General features: G+C 54.7%; 4 protein-coding genes across 4 annotated transcripts; 3 read left to right on the top strand and 1 right to left on the bottom strand.

The window, feature by feature from the left end:
• Window positions 1–237: 237 nt before the first annotated feature.
• COLE_07785 (uncharacterized protein) lies at window positions 238–2,195 on the top strand (the record flags this gene model as incomplete). Its single annotated transcript, XM_018422576.2, has 6 exons — window positions 238–1,283; window positions 1,324–1,484; window positions 1,523–1,601; window positions 1,643–1,791; window positions 1,837–2,039; window positions 2,076–2,195. 6 exons carry the CDS (start codon window positions 238–240, stop codon window positions 2,193–2,195), a joined length of 1,758 nt encoding a protein of 585 aa, XP_018280456.1.
• Window positions 2,196–4,814: 2,619 nt separating this feature from the next.
• COLE_07784 (uncharacterized protein) lies at window positions 4,815–4,997 on the bottom strand (the record flags this gene model as incomplete). The annotated part of the gene is made up of 1 exon (XM_065626580.1): window positions 4,815–4,997. One exon carries the CDS (start codon window positions 4,995–4,997, stop codon window positions 4,815–4,817), a length of 183 nt encoding a protein of 60 aa, XP_065482143.1.
• A 3,794-nt stretch (window positions 4,998–8,791) lies between these two features.
• Window positions 8,792–10,075, top strand: COLE_07783 (uncharacterized protein; the record flags this gene model as incomplete). The annotated part of the gene is made up of 8 exons (XM_065626579.1): window positions 8,792–8,879; window positions 8,910–8,988; window positions 9,062–9,084; window positions 9,117–9,222; window positions 9,262–9,338; window positions 9,371–9,477; window positions 9,510–9,588; window positions 9,621–10,075. The coding sequence occupies 8 exons, from the start codon at window positions 8,792–8,794 to the stop codon at window positions 10,073–10,075; spliced, it is 1,014 nt and encodes a 337-aa protein (XP_065482142.1).
• Window positions 10,076–11,376: 1,301 nt separating this feature from the next.
• COLE_07782 (uncharacterized protein) lies at window positions 11,377–12,660 on the top strand (the record flags this gene model as incomplete). The annotated part of the gene is made up of 8 exons (XM_065626578.1): window positions 11,377–11,430; window positions 11,463–11,515; window positions 11,754–11,779; window positions 11,822–11,851; window positions 11,889–11,994; window positions 12,027–12,100; window positions 12,140–12,328; window positions 12,362–12,660. The coding sequence occupies 8 exons, from the start codon at window positions 11,377–11,379 to the stop codon at window positions 12,658–12,660; spliced, it is 831 nt and encodes a 276-aa protein (XP_065482141.1).
• Between the last annotated feature and the right edge of the window lie 36 nt (window positions 12,661–12,696).

The following is a 12,696-nucleotide window of genomic DNA, read 5'->3' as shown; positions in this document are numbered from 1 at the left end:
ATCTGTTAATCTAGGCGAGCGGCGAACTCTGGATTCGCGACCCACAAGCGCGGGGCAGGCAATGTGACAATTGACAAGACACCTCATGTTGCGAGGCGCGTTTGGTGGCGGACGATGGCGTGGCGTACGGGCAACTGGGCGCATGTTACAAACACAGTTCCGAGAAGGTCTGTTCCACGATTGTACAACTGTACACTTACCATTCAACACATCCATCCCCCATCATCCTCATCCACCATGCCGGCTCCTTCACCACCCTCCGGCCCACCTTTTGCTCCACCTCGATCTGGCAAAGCGCCTCACCCCCTCACCCCTGCCCAGCTGCTGGAAATGATGGCAGATGCCAAACTCAAGGTCGCCAAAGAACCCAAGGCAGGAACCAATCGCCAACGCGCCCTCATCGAAAAGCTCTTCAACGAGTGGATCGAGGACGACTGCGAGGGTGCAATCACGATTGACGGCAAGACCATCCGGAACGTCCACGATGTGCAGACTCTGAAGCCATCCTGGCTATCCGAAGCGCAAATGCGGTCCTTCCTCGAGGCCTATGTTCAAGGAGCAACGGGACGCAGTCGAGGTGCCGACCGGGTTGCGCAGAGGACCCTACTCGACAAGGCCAAGCAGCTGAGTGGTATGTGGAAACGGCTAACAGGGAATGCCATTTCCGGAGACGATCGAGAGAAGATGTTCGACTTTTGCGCCCATCTCACCAAGTCGCACAGCCTCCCCGCCGCTACTACAGAGTCTGCCCAGCTGGATACAGAGGGTGTGATTGCTCTGCAGGACTACTGGTGGTCGCCTGCCAACAGCCTTCCCCTTCAGTATCGACTCAGCCTTTCACTTTTTTGCGCCCTCGCCTGTCAAACCGGCGCTCGTCCCCGATCCGCCGTCACGCCTTCGGGTACATTGCCGACGAGGGCTCAGCGTTCGGCCAACAGTCACCTCCAGCCAAACAGTGCCAACGATAGGTCCACATTCTCCGAAGATCAGTATACTGGAGCGGTGTGTGGAGACTTCACCGTCGTTATCATCGCGGATGAAGACGCTACCAAGCCCAACATGGTGGCTGGCTATTATACCACCAGCAACACTAGCAGTGGCGAAGGCAAAGGCGTTCCTCTTCCTCTTCCTCAGCCCAAGAAGCTTCTCGCCAGCGCCATGGTCCTCTTACTTCTCAAGCTCATCCACGAAGGAAGTATTTCTTCGGCATTCCTGCAAGCAATTCTCGAACCCGCGTTCCTGGAAGGAAACTCCTCACGGACACTTGCATGGACCACGGAGCTGTAAGTGAATAACACCGTCAAGTCGGGACCTGACCACAAGTGCGGAAAAGCCCATCTTCTGCCTCCTCAATGGTAATCCTATGACTACGCTTTGGATGACCGAACACATCAAGAAAGCATCCATCCACCTGGGCTTCCAGGTCCCCGCGACGGCGAATTCATTCCGGTCCCTCGTCATCCAAAAGTTGGTAGAATCCAATGGTGAGCTCAGGTGGCGACACGGCTGAGCTCATATTTAGTGTCGGATGAGCTCATTCATTACCTCGTCTCAACCCAACACAGATCCAAATCGACGCGCTGGTACATCGGCAAGGCTTTGTACGTGTCCACGTTACTGTATGATAGGCTAACATCGAAAGCGTTGGCAGCGCTGTCTCAGCTTTTGGTAACACAGACATCAACTCCAGTCACTACCTCTCTCGCGTTCGTCCCCTTAATGCTATTCCAACCGATGCTCCCAACTCGCTTTCCGACAACGAGCTTAGTGAAGTCATGGCATCTGGGCCAGGTTAATACTCGCATCCAATGTCTTTCTTTCGCTGACTCATCACAGTCTCAGCTGCGAAGCAGCACCTTGAGGATACCCGGCAGCGCGTCAAAGATGGCGACGAGAGCCGAGCTCAGCTGGAGCGAGCCGCAGGCGCCCTGAAGCGCAAGATTGCCACAGAGAAAGAGCAAGCCGTATCACGGAAGCGAGCTGCTTGGTTCGCTGATAGCACACGTTCCGAGGGTTCGAGGTCGGTTAGACGAGACAAGGTATGTCTGTCGCGCGGCTACGCACCTGACAACCAGACGCGGGAGCTCAACAACCCGTATGAAGCTATGCGGAAAGCTCTAACGGTCAATCTTCTTCAAGACAGGAACTCCCTGCGTGACGTTTGCAAGATGCTAGCACACAAGAACGGCGACTAAACAACGATGATGTTAACTCAGGCCGCCGTTCGAGGTATTAGCCCGCCTTGAGTTACACGCTCCGCTGACTGAACCAAGGAATGGATTTGCGAACGACAAGCATGTAAAGCGTTCAAATACCCTGAAAGAGGCCTTCCCGAGAGGGAATACGCTTTCGACGATGGATTCACTGTGCAAAGCTCTTGTATAAAGGCAGGTAACTTGAGCTGTAGCAACGGTGTCAATAGCGTGAAGAAAACGTGCATGTATAAGCGCTGTCTCTGTGTGATTTAAGGAGTCAACCGACTCGGGCGGTCGAGAGTGAAAGACAGAGTGGTCTGGGGATGGTGCAAAGTTTGGTTGTTAGTGGCCAAGTCACTCGCGGCTCATTTTCCACGATGTCTGCAGCAGATGTATACAGTGGAATGTGGTGTCAGTCTCCTCAGTGGGAAACCCATGTACCCTCGGAACACTTCAAAAGGGCCTCGATTCTCCTCAGCTTTCAAAGCCCTGCACAATATATACCCTTTCCGGTTTTGGGTCTACCAAGAGCTGGTTGCACTCACGTTGAAAATCGTGGTGCGACTGAGCTCATACCAGTTCCAACTGAGCTCATACGAAACCTTATGTCACACAGCAAGGGTTTGAGATCAACGCACGTGTATATGGGAAGGCACTTGCACCTGGCACACACTCTTGACGATACGGACTGACATGATCAGCCTCGGCATCGCTGCCAATGCTCTCTTGGACGGAGATTTTAGTGTCATGCCATCGACCGCGTGCATCGTGCCAACGCACTGCTCACTCACCACTATTCCTCACTGATAGAATATTCACATATGCACACAGGGCGGAGGTGAATATGGCAGCAAAAATAACTTGAAGTTATATCAGGTGACTCGCTCATAATGATGCGGGTCATTTGAGACTGATTTGAATGTGAAGGTTTGTGCCAGGCCCTGTGCTGTATGGAAAGGCAGAGGCTAGGGAATGGTTGAACACAAAGGTGTCTGTTACACCAGATGGACCTCCACCACCCCGATCACTTGAAGTCGATACCTGTGATAGGCGTGCAGTAGGACTATAATACTATGACAGGGTGCGAATACGAAGAGTATCAAGAGTTGGGGAAACAGATCCTAGACGTTGCTGTATATGTGACGATGCAATGTGAGCGGTATCGACATCTGTACCGATCGGTACTGATGCCGTTATGATTTGTGGAGCATCCTGTGATTGTGATGTGTGGCCAGCGCATGATGGATGCCACGTGGTCAACATGTGTAGTCGGTGCTTGGTGGTCATGGTCAGTGGGATGGTCACAGCCACATGGCTGACACATGTAGTCGGTGCTCAGTGGTTGTTGTCGTTTGGACTGTCACAGTGTAGTCTCTCGCCACAACCACTGCATGCTCAGCTCTCAGACTAAAATCCGCCCAATGCCTGCTGTTCAACCCATGTGGACCCTTCCCCCACGGTCTCAGCTTGCGACAGCTCCTATCATTCAGACTGCTAGCGGCACCGGCATCCCAGAAGCCTCGAGGTCCCCGTACTCGGGTACAGTGTGCGGCGACTTCTTGTTGATTGTCCTGCCGCTTCGGACCCAGCAAAGCCGAACATCCTCTCCAACTATTATACCCCTCGCAAGACGAAAACGGGTGAAGGCGAAGGTCGCCCACTCCCCCTTCCACAACCCACGAAGCTGCTAGGCAGCACGGTTGTCATTCTCCTTCTCAAGCTGATTCACGAGGGCAAGATTGAGCTGACGTTCTAAGAGAACATCCTCAAGCGTAGCTTCCTCAGCGGAAAAGAGTGACGCACACTCTCATGGACCAGAGAGTTGTATGTCCATCGATGCTCAAACCAAGGGCCAACCGCCAGGAAGGAGAAGCCCGTTTTCAGTCTCCTAAAGAAGCCCATGAGTGCCGTCTAAGTGTCGGGGCACCTCAAGAACCTCAATTTTCCTCGTCTTCCGAGTCCTCGCTACTGCTTACTCATATCGATTTTGCATGTGTGGTCAGTGTAAGCGCCAGCCGTATGGGGCTGTTGGAACCTGAAGCTAACAAAGTCTGAATGAAAAGTGGAGGCTGTGAGCGAGCGTACCGATGAGAGGTGGTACACAAGGTCAAACTGCTCAAGCAAGCATGTATGAGTCTTGACAATACTGTATGTGAGAGTACAACAAAGATCCGTGAAGAAATGACAGAGGATATGTTTGGAGATGTACAAAAAATATGTGAGTATGTGAGCAAGTTTACTGACTGTAAGGGCCCGTCGTACGGGTTGATGGGACCAGCGAGGTACGAAGTCCGAAGGGAAAGCGGAGGCGGAATTATGGGAAAACGCACGGGTATAAGGGCCCGCCGTACAAGGTGACAGGACTGGCGAGGTACGAAGTCCGAACGGGAAGTGGAGGCGGAGTTAGCGGAAGAACACACGGGGGTTGACCGATACTGGTGTTCGGGCAACCCTTGTAAGAACAGTGGAATCACAAGGATAACAGAATCGATACAGGTGACTGGTCGGGCTACAAGTCTTATATAGGTAACTATAGACGGGGGCCCGATCGGTCGGCCGAGTGTTGGGTGAGTAGGTCGACCGACGGTTGTCGCAAGGTCGAGGAGTCGACCGAGGCGGTCAGCCGGTTGGTCGACAGACGAGGTGGACCGTATGTCTGACGAGGGTTGACGTAGGTCGGCCCAACTCACGAGTGGGATGGTCGGACGAGTATCGGTCGAGCAAGAGAGTGGAGGTAGAGGAGATATGGGTGATCTCCGTGTGTGCGGTGACGGACATACGGGGATCTCCGCTGAAGGTCATAGGCCAGTAGACCGGGCCATGACACTAGGCATGACACTTGTTGTCCTCTGCAGCTGATTTGTCCTTCCCCTTCTGGCTGGCCTTTGTGGGCTTTCTGTTCTTATGGACGGCCTGCATCCACTTGTCGAGAGCATCCTTGTCCGCAAACACCGCACGAGTTCCCTTGGGCGAGGTGAGATGCGAGAAACTCACGTGGTGAACCGCGATGAGGTGCGAGGCGAAGGCGACGACATCCGAGAATGTGCGACTGTGACGCTCACACGTCGGGCTTGGGCAATGGAGCTTCTGCTGATGGAAGAGATAAGATACGTCAGCAGAAGACGTGGGCTTCTTGAAGTCGGTGGGAAGCCGCTTCAAGTGGGAGATGAGGCACGATGACATGTGCCTGCTGAAGGTGGGAATGTTGGCGCTATGGGGGCTTCCCTTGGCGAGGAAGGTGGCGGTGGGGTCGTGGGCGCAGAGAATGCAAATACCGTCCCGCCACACGACCCCGTCCTCGATAACTTGACTGTAGGTCAAGTCCGAGGGAGAGCCATTGAAGTCCTCAGGAAGAGCGCCAGATGGGACCAGGGCGTCGGAGCTGACGCCAAACGGGGTGTCGTTGGCCTCGTAGACCTGGCGCCTTGCGAGGAATGCTTGCGCCGCCAAGATCTGCTCCTTCGGATCAACTACGTACGAGGCTGTGGCGGTGTAGTAGATGGCGCTCAGCGGAAGCCGTTCTTCACCTCGCTGCGATGTTCCTTCTTAATCAGAACGAGGTCCACGACATAGATGTCATGTTTCTCAACCAAATGCTCCAGTGCCATACGTGTTGAGTTGTGACAATCTGTCATGGCCCAGTCTGCCTGGCCCATGACCTTCACGGCCATCTGTCATGGCCCGGTCTACCGACCCATGACCTTCCGCGGAGATCCCCGTATGTCTGTTACTACACACACGGAGATCACCCACGCCTCTACTACCTCCACTCTCTCGCTCGACCGATACTCGTCCAACCACCCCACTCGCGAGTCGGGCCGACCTACATCGACCCTTGTTGGACATACGGTCCACCTCGCCTGGCCGACCAACCGGTCCACTGCCCTAGTCGACCCCTTGACCTTGCGGCAGCCGTCGGTTGACCCACTCACCCAACACTCGGCCGACCGATTGGGCCCCCGTCTATAGTTACCTATATAAAACTTGTAGCCCAACCGGTCACCTGTGTCGATTCTGTTATTCTTGTGATTCCACTGTTCTCCCAAAGGTTGCCCGAACTTGAGTTCCAGTCAACCCCCATCCTGTCTCCCACTCAGCCCTCACTTCCTGTTTGGACTCCATGTCCTGTCAATCTGCACGACAGGCCCTTACCGCTTGTACTTGTATGCGGAAGGGTACCGCGAGCTAATGCTCGGTTCCACCAAGGTCACAGCACTCGCACTGGCGCAAGAGTTGACGTGGAATGACACCAACTCAAGATAGTGGCATGTTTGGGAAACTCTCATTTGTGCATCTGTGTTGCATGTGTTGGCTTACATCGAGCAGCGCCACAGTGCCGACGCACTGGCCTGCCTAACATGTGTGCGCAGTGCGGGCTGCATGAGCTAGGAAGTGGGCGAAGGGCACGGAAATCAGTGGATAGGCGGATCAGTGGAATGATCCCGGCTGTTCACCAAGGTTCAGTGCGTGCGTCCTCATGTTTTCACGACCCCATCCATCCCAGCTACTCAATGCTACCAACTAGTCAACGATTCGTATTGCTGCGTCGCTGGGCAACATACATGGCCACTCCATTTTGCTAAGGTTACATCATGCATCCCGCAACACTGACCTCCCTGACCTGTGTGTGGGGCATGGGGTATATGTAGGAGAACTGGGGTGGCATGATGCTCTCAGAGCCATCAACCACGCTAGCACGCTATACATGCCATCTGCCAGCGCAACAGCCGAAACCGTGCGGCTGTGCAAGCCTCGCCGAAAGACAAGTACGCTGTCTTGGCCCGTGATCGAAACGTACTCTTGGACGAATTCGAGATGCGTTTGGGGCGAGCCGGGTGTGACCAGAATGCCATATTACCTTGTGCCGAAACCCCAAGCTACAAAGGAAAAGAACAACATGGTTCTTGTTGCTTTTGTCACACTGCGGCGACGTTTCGCGCATGGGGAGGCCTATTCCGGTACACCGACACTCTACTCATGTCCATACACGAGGCAGCCGATATCCGGGGCTCAAATGTCGCCGAGTACTGCAGACAGGGGTTTGGCAATACCCAACTGCGTTCCGAGTGCATGTCATGATAAAGCTGCAGATAGAATCGAGACTCGGTTGAGCTTTTTGGACACACTGTAAGATACCAACGGTGGCTTCACCTGTGGGCTGGGGGAGGAGAGTGTCACATCGACAATCCGGGGAACTGAAGAGCAAACGGGAGTCAGAACTGAGGGACAGGGGCATAAAAAGTGGGCATTGCATGGCCAGATAAGAGCTGTTCACCTTTCATCATACCGCTAGCAACTGACTGGTTCATGGGGCATGTGACACTGGTCGACGAAGTCATTGCTGTCGCCCCTCTGCCTTTGCCTCGGCTCTCGCTCAGTCGACTCTCACGTCATTGCGCACGCCAGGTGGACTTCATCGTCGTAACAATTCTCAAACGGAAGGAACACACGAAACGGAAAGTCATTCCGTCGTTAGCCACAGTTGGCAGACGCGAATTTGACGTGTAAGTAAATCGAGAGCACGCCCTTGCCAACTCCTCTTTGACGATCCATCACACCCAGCCTGTTTCTGAACGATTGCAAATCAACGCTTTGAGATCGCGGTGTGACTCGCATGAGAACGCAGCTATGTGCTATGGCCCCAATGAGCATTACCCACCGGGCGGCATGACCTGTGTGGCCCGAAGTAGGGGATCGCGGGGAGTGACTCGACGCCCTTAGTGGGCACAACACGATTGATCGCTCGCCTGCAACTAACTTGGGGGCGCTGCACTACTCTTCGCCCCTGCTCCCCTGCTTCTCCATCTCTCAAACACCAACGCCCAGTGGTTCTCCTGCGCCAAAAACGATACTGTTGTTCAAATCAATGGTTAGTCGCCATGCGGCGGGCGCGCCGACCGCCCGACTCCCAACCTCTGGTAGATGACCAGCAGCACACAGTCGCACTAACCGGCTTGCGCCTGGCAAATATCACACCCACACACTTATGCAGCCATCCACTGACATACCGGTCCACTCACACACACATCTACTTACCTACATTAATCGGTCGCCCGCGCTCTGCATCCAATCTCCCCTTGGAAACGCAAATCCCGTAGAACGGGAACGAGCCTCGCTGTGACAATCCTCGTATCCGGGCTCTTCCATTCACCGTTAACCTAAGCAACCACAGTAACTATACGTGTTGCCCATTCTGGCAGCTTGTCCTCCGGAGGTCGTTGACGACAGTGGCGAACCTGTGCGCCCGTCGCCGTCGTGAAGTTTGAGGACGGGTGCTTCTCACGCCCCGACGCCCCCTCGAGCTGTGTAGCCCACCATCTCTTCCACGTACTTCAAGAGCCACTGCCCTCGCCGACGCCCCACCACTCTGCTCTCTGCACACTGCTCAACTCTACATTTACATCACCATGCTTCCACTCCCGACCGAAGAGGAGGCTTGGGCCCTCGTTGGCGTGGGCGGCCACCGCGACGGCGCTAACTGCAGGTGTACGGAATTGCGTGCGTGCTTGGCGGCCTCTTCATCGACACGTTTCTCTTGTGAGATTGAGCATGCCAGGGGGCAATTTGACAGCAGTGGCGTCTTTACCGTGCAGTGCATGACATACTGCTTCTCGGAAGCCAAGGACAAGTTATGGGTCCGCGGCATTGTTGCCGCGGTTGCGGCTATGTCGTGCCTCCTCACTGGTGAGTTCTGCTAGTGCTGGCTGATGACAGGTTTCAACTGGTTCTACGCGTCTCACCTCTTCGTCTATCATTTCGGGGTGAGTGGCCAGCAGTGTTCAACTGACGGAAGGTACCCTCGACCTTCTATGAAACGCAGCATTTGTGAGTCTGCATTCGTATTGACAGCAAAGCTGACTCGGCAGGGCTTGGTTCCCCTTCATTGACGGTGAGTCTGGCGCTTGCACCTTCTAATGAAAGCGGTGACAATGAGCTTTACGCAGGCGTTCTTCGCACATCGCGCCTACCGGCTCTGCGACCGCAAGATTTGGATTCCGATCAGCGTGCTGCTTTGTATCCTCATCGAGTATGTGCAGACGTAGTGTGCTGGTAATGCTGATCCCAGGATCTCCGCGTGTATCGCAACCCGCATTGTGTTCGGCCAGCTCAACACGCAGCAGGACTCCGTCCGCGTGCAGGGAAGTGAGTACTCTCAATAGCAGGATCTCACGCAGCAACTATCATTTGGATGGCCGCAAGCATGGTCGGCGACTCGATCATCACGGGCTGCATCCTTTTCGGCCTGGTACGCTCGCGCACCGGGATCCGGCAGACCAAGGAGGTGAGCTCCTCCTAGCCGCGCTCACACAGCTTATCGCGCGCCTCATCCGCATGACCCTTGAAGCCCAGGTGCCGGCCACCCTCGTCGCGCTCACACTCATGATCGAAGTCAGTGCGTGCTCCGCACAGACATTGCTAACGCAGTCATCGAGCCGGCCAATATGCTCGGGAACTGCATCATCCTCTTCCAGTCCAAGATCTACGTCGTCGGTTTCTTCTACAGCCTGAACGCGCGCCAGCGCCTGCTCCCGAGCAACCAGGGAGTAACGCTCGGGGACGTGCGCGATATCGATCCCATTGTGTTCAACGAGCACCGCGTGGCCACCATCATCGTCGACGAGGAGACGGAGATGCACGTCACGGTGAGTCCTGTCCTTCTCGTGGCTGACAGAAGCGCGCGGCCCCACCGCACGTGCGCATCAACCGGACGCAGGGTTACGAGTGCGAGGAGTCCAAGGGTACCACGACCCTCACGGAGGACGTCGGGTCGTCAGAGTACAAGGCCGCGTCGGACTGCAAGGAGTCGCTGGGGTCAAGTGCGCCGCCTGATCACCCTTCCATTTAAAGCCCACGTGGGCATGTGCGAAGCTGTCATTTGAAGAACCTCACTCTACATACGTTTAATATACCGCCTCTCTCCTATCTACCCTCCTTTCAATACGTAGTTGTCCGGCTAAAACCTCTTTCAACGGTATGCAGCGCTGAGCGAAGCTGGGCCTCGGGTTCACCATCCTACCTCTCTGCTGTGCTGAGAAACAGGCGGTCGTTCCCGAGCAACGGGCAGTGTTGGGTGGCGCTCACTGTTTACAGCATACTGCTGATATTGAAGCACTCGGTCGCTGACATCCGCCTGGTGCGCTAAGAAGCTGACAGAATACACCTTGCACTCGTTTGGCACCCCTGTAGAACTCAATCGACCCATACTTTCAGCACTTGGCGACACGTCGTCACTCACGGCCGATCATCATTAAGGCGCAGCCTGTTACTTCACAAGTCACACTTCTCCAACGCCCCATTTGCCCACCACCGTGATGAAAATATGGCAGTCGCCACGGCCGTAACGCTCCCATCTACATTGCGCCCTGCCAGATCATCTTGCGCCACACGCTGTAGGAGCCCACGACTCACGCGGCGGTTATCCTCACCATCTCACCCGCCGTTCTCCACCGCGTTGCCCCTTCACTCGACGGTCCGCGATTTCCACTTCTCCTCACATTTGGCCTCTCAGACAACATATGGTACAGCATTCTCACTCACATCAGGGCTGACTTCCGTCCGCACACACAGAATGCGAACAATCTGAACTGCCGGTCACGAGCATCACATTCAATCTCGTAGCTGCTTGTCACTCAATTTCATGCCACAGATAAAATCGCAGTGTGCGCAGGCAATTCCCACCTACACGTTCAGCACCACACGGTGGGAAGCACACTGCTGTTTGGACGCCATCGACACAGCGTGAATCAGCAGGCATGTGATGTAAGTTTAGCAGTGGCGCCGACATTGTTTTCCCAGCCGAATTTGACCTCGGGCGGAAGGGGACAAGATGGACTGACTGTGATAACTTTCCGTCTTTGAGTTTGCGAGCTACGTATCAGGCATTTCACAGACCACATCGTTCATGATCGCCACGCGCAAACTCAGCATTGTACTGCATTCGAGCCGCCGTTCTGGCGAGTTGCCCACAATTCACGACGACCTACACAGCAGGCACGCTGTCGTGTAGACCGCTTACACGTATGTCACTGCTGGAGACTGCGCCCGGCAGCTACACCGTCTGCGTGTGGTGCAAAGACAGCCTAAGCTCTCCGTCCATACAAGTCGAGCTCGCTTCATTTAAGCACCATCGACAATGTAACACTCCTCCCGCCCCACAGCACTCAACCTTCTGACTCCCACCATGTCTACTTCACCCGGGTTTCCAAGCGAGGCTGAAGCCAAGGCTGGCATTGGGGTGAGTACATCCTTGTTCCCTGACTGACCCAGTCCTACGGCGTCTCATGCACGCTCGCGGGCATCATGCTGGACGTGTTTTTCTTGTGCGCGAAATTTGAGTGATGCTGAATTCAGCGGCGTATTTGTAGCCCAGCTTGTAAGCTACTGCAACAGCAAGTTCAAAGACCCCACATGGGTCAAATGTCTTGTCGGGGCCGTAGTGGTCATGGCCACTGTCTCCAGCAGTACTGCTTCCTTCGTGCTCGCTAATGCAGGCTACAACTGGTGGATTGCGTCTCGATGGTTTGGTAGGCATCATGTTCCGGTGATACCTGACACCAGTGTACAATTATGGCAGGTACACCATTGTACGTCGTATAGGGACCAGCTGAAACAGTTCCTGCACACAGGTCCCATCGCCTGGCTAGCTCTCATTGACGGTAAGCTAAGCGCAGAACCGATCAATGCTGAAGGCAGCGGTCAACATGGGTCTCTGCCAAATCTTCTTTGCCTACCGCGCCTACCGGCTTTGGAGCCGAAACGTCATAATCCCCATCGGGGTTGGCCTGTGTATTCTCACCTGGTGAGTAACGAGCGGCACAGCTAATTTAGCCTGGCATCCACGATTGCAATCGTGGTCATGTACATTCCACTCACTTCCATCCTGGATACGCACTACATTGTGCCAGGTACGCATACGAGCCACATATCAGAAGAACTGATGGGAGTCGCCCTTACTTGGCATGCAACCAACATGCTCGCGGACATTATCATCACCGCCACCATTCTACGGGCCTTGGTCAAGATTCGAACCGGCATCGCCAGCACCGACAAGCTCATTGCGCGTCTCATCCGCATGACCCTCGAGTCACAGGCAGCAGCAGCTACCATTGCCATGACCCTCCTCGTTGATACCAGTGGGTGTGTATGGGGCCCGAGCTAAGCAACAGTTGTCGAGCCCTCCAATTTGTTGGGTATTTCCATCCTCCTCTTTCAGTCCAAAGTCTACGTCGTCGGATTCTTCTACTCACTCAACCTTCGCTCCAAATCTGAAAGGGGCGAGAACATCACCATGAACGACACTCACCCTCTCGCATTTAGTCATGAGCAGGCCGCCACGATCGTCATTGAGCAGCAGACGGAGATGCATATCATGGTAAGACCTGCTCTGACCGTGCTCATACCAGCACGTCAACCCTCCCCCTTCTCCTGGTCTCAATCGCAAGCCCGGGTCGCAAGATCAGTCTGATACCGACGTGGTCGACATTAACAGTCAGAGTTCCGC

The sequence above is a fragment of the Cutaneotrichosporon oleaginosum genome (genome assembly GCF_008065305.1).
Source record: "Cutaneotrichosporon oleaginosum strain ATCC 20508 chromosome Unknown ATCC20508_contig08, whole genome shotgun sequence".
NCBI classification, from domain to species: Eukaryota; Fungi; Basidiomycota; class Tremellomycetes; order Trichosporonales; family Trichosporonaceae; genus Cutaneotrichosporon; species Cutaneotrichosporon oleaginosum.
This window is presented reverse-complemented; position numbering and strand designations above follow the sequence as displayed.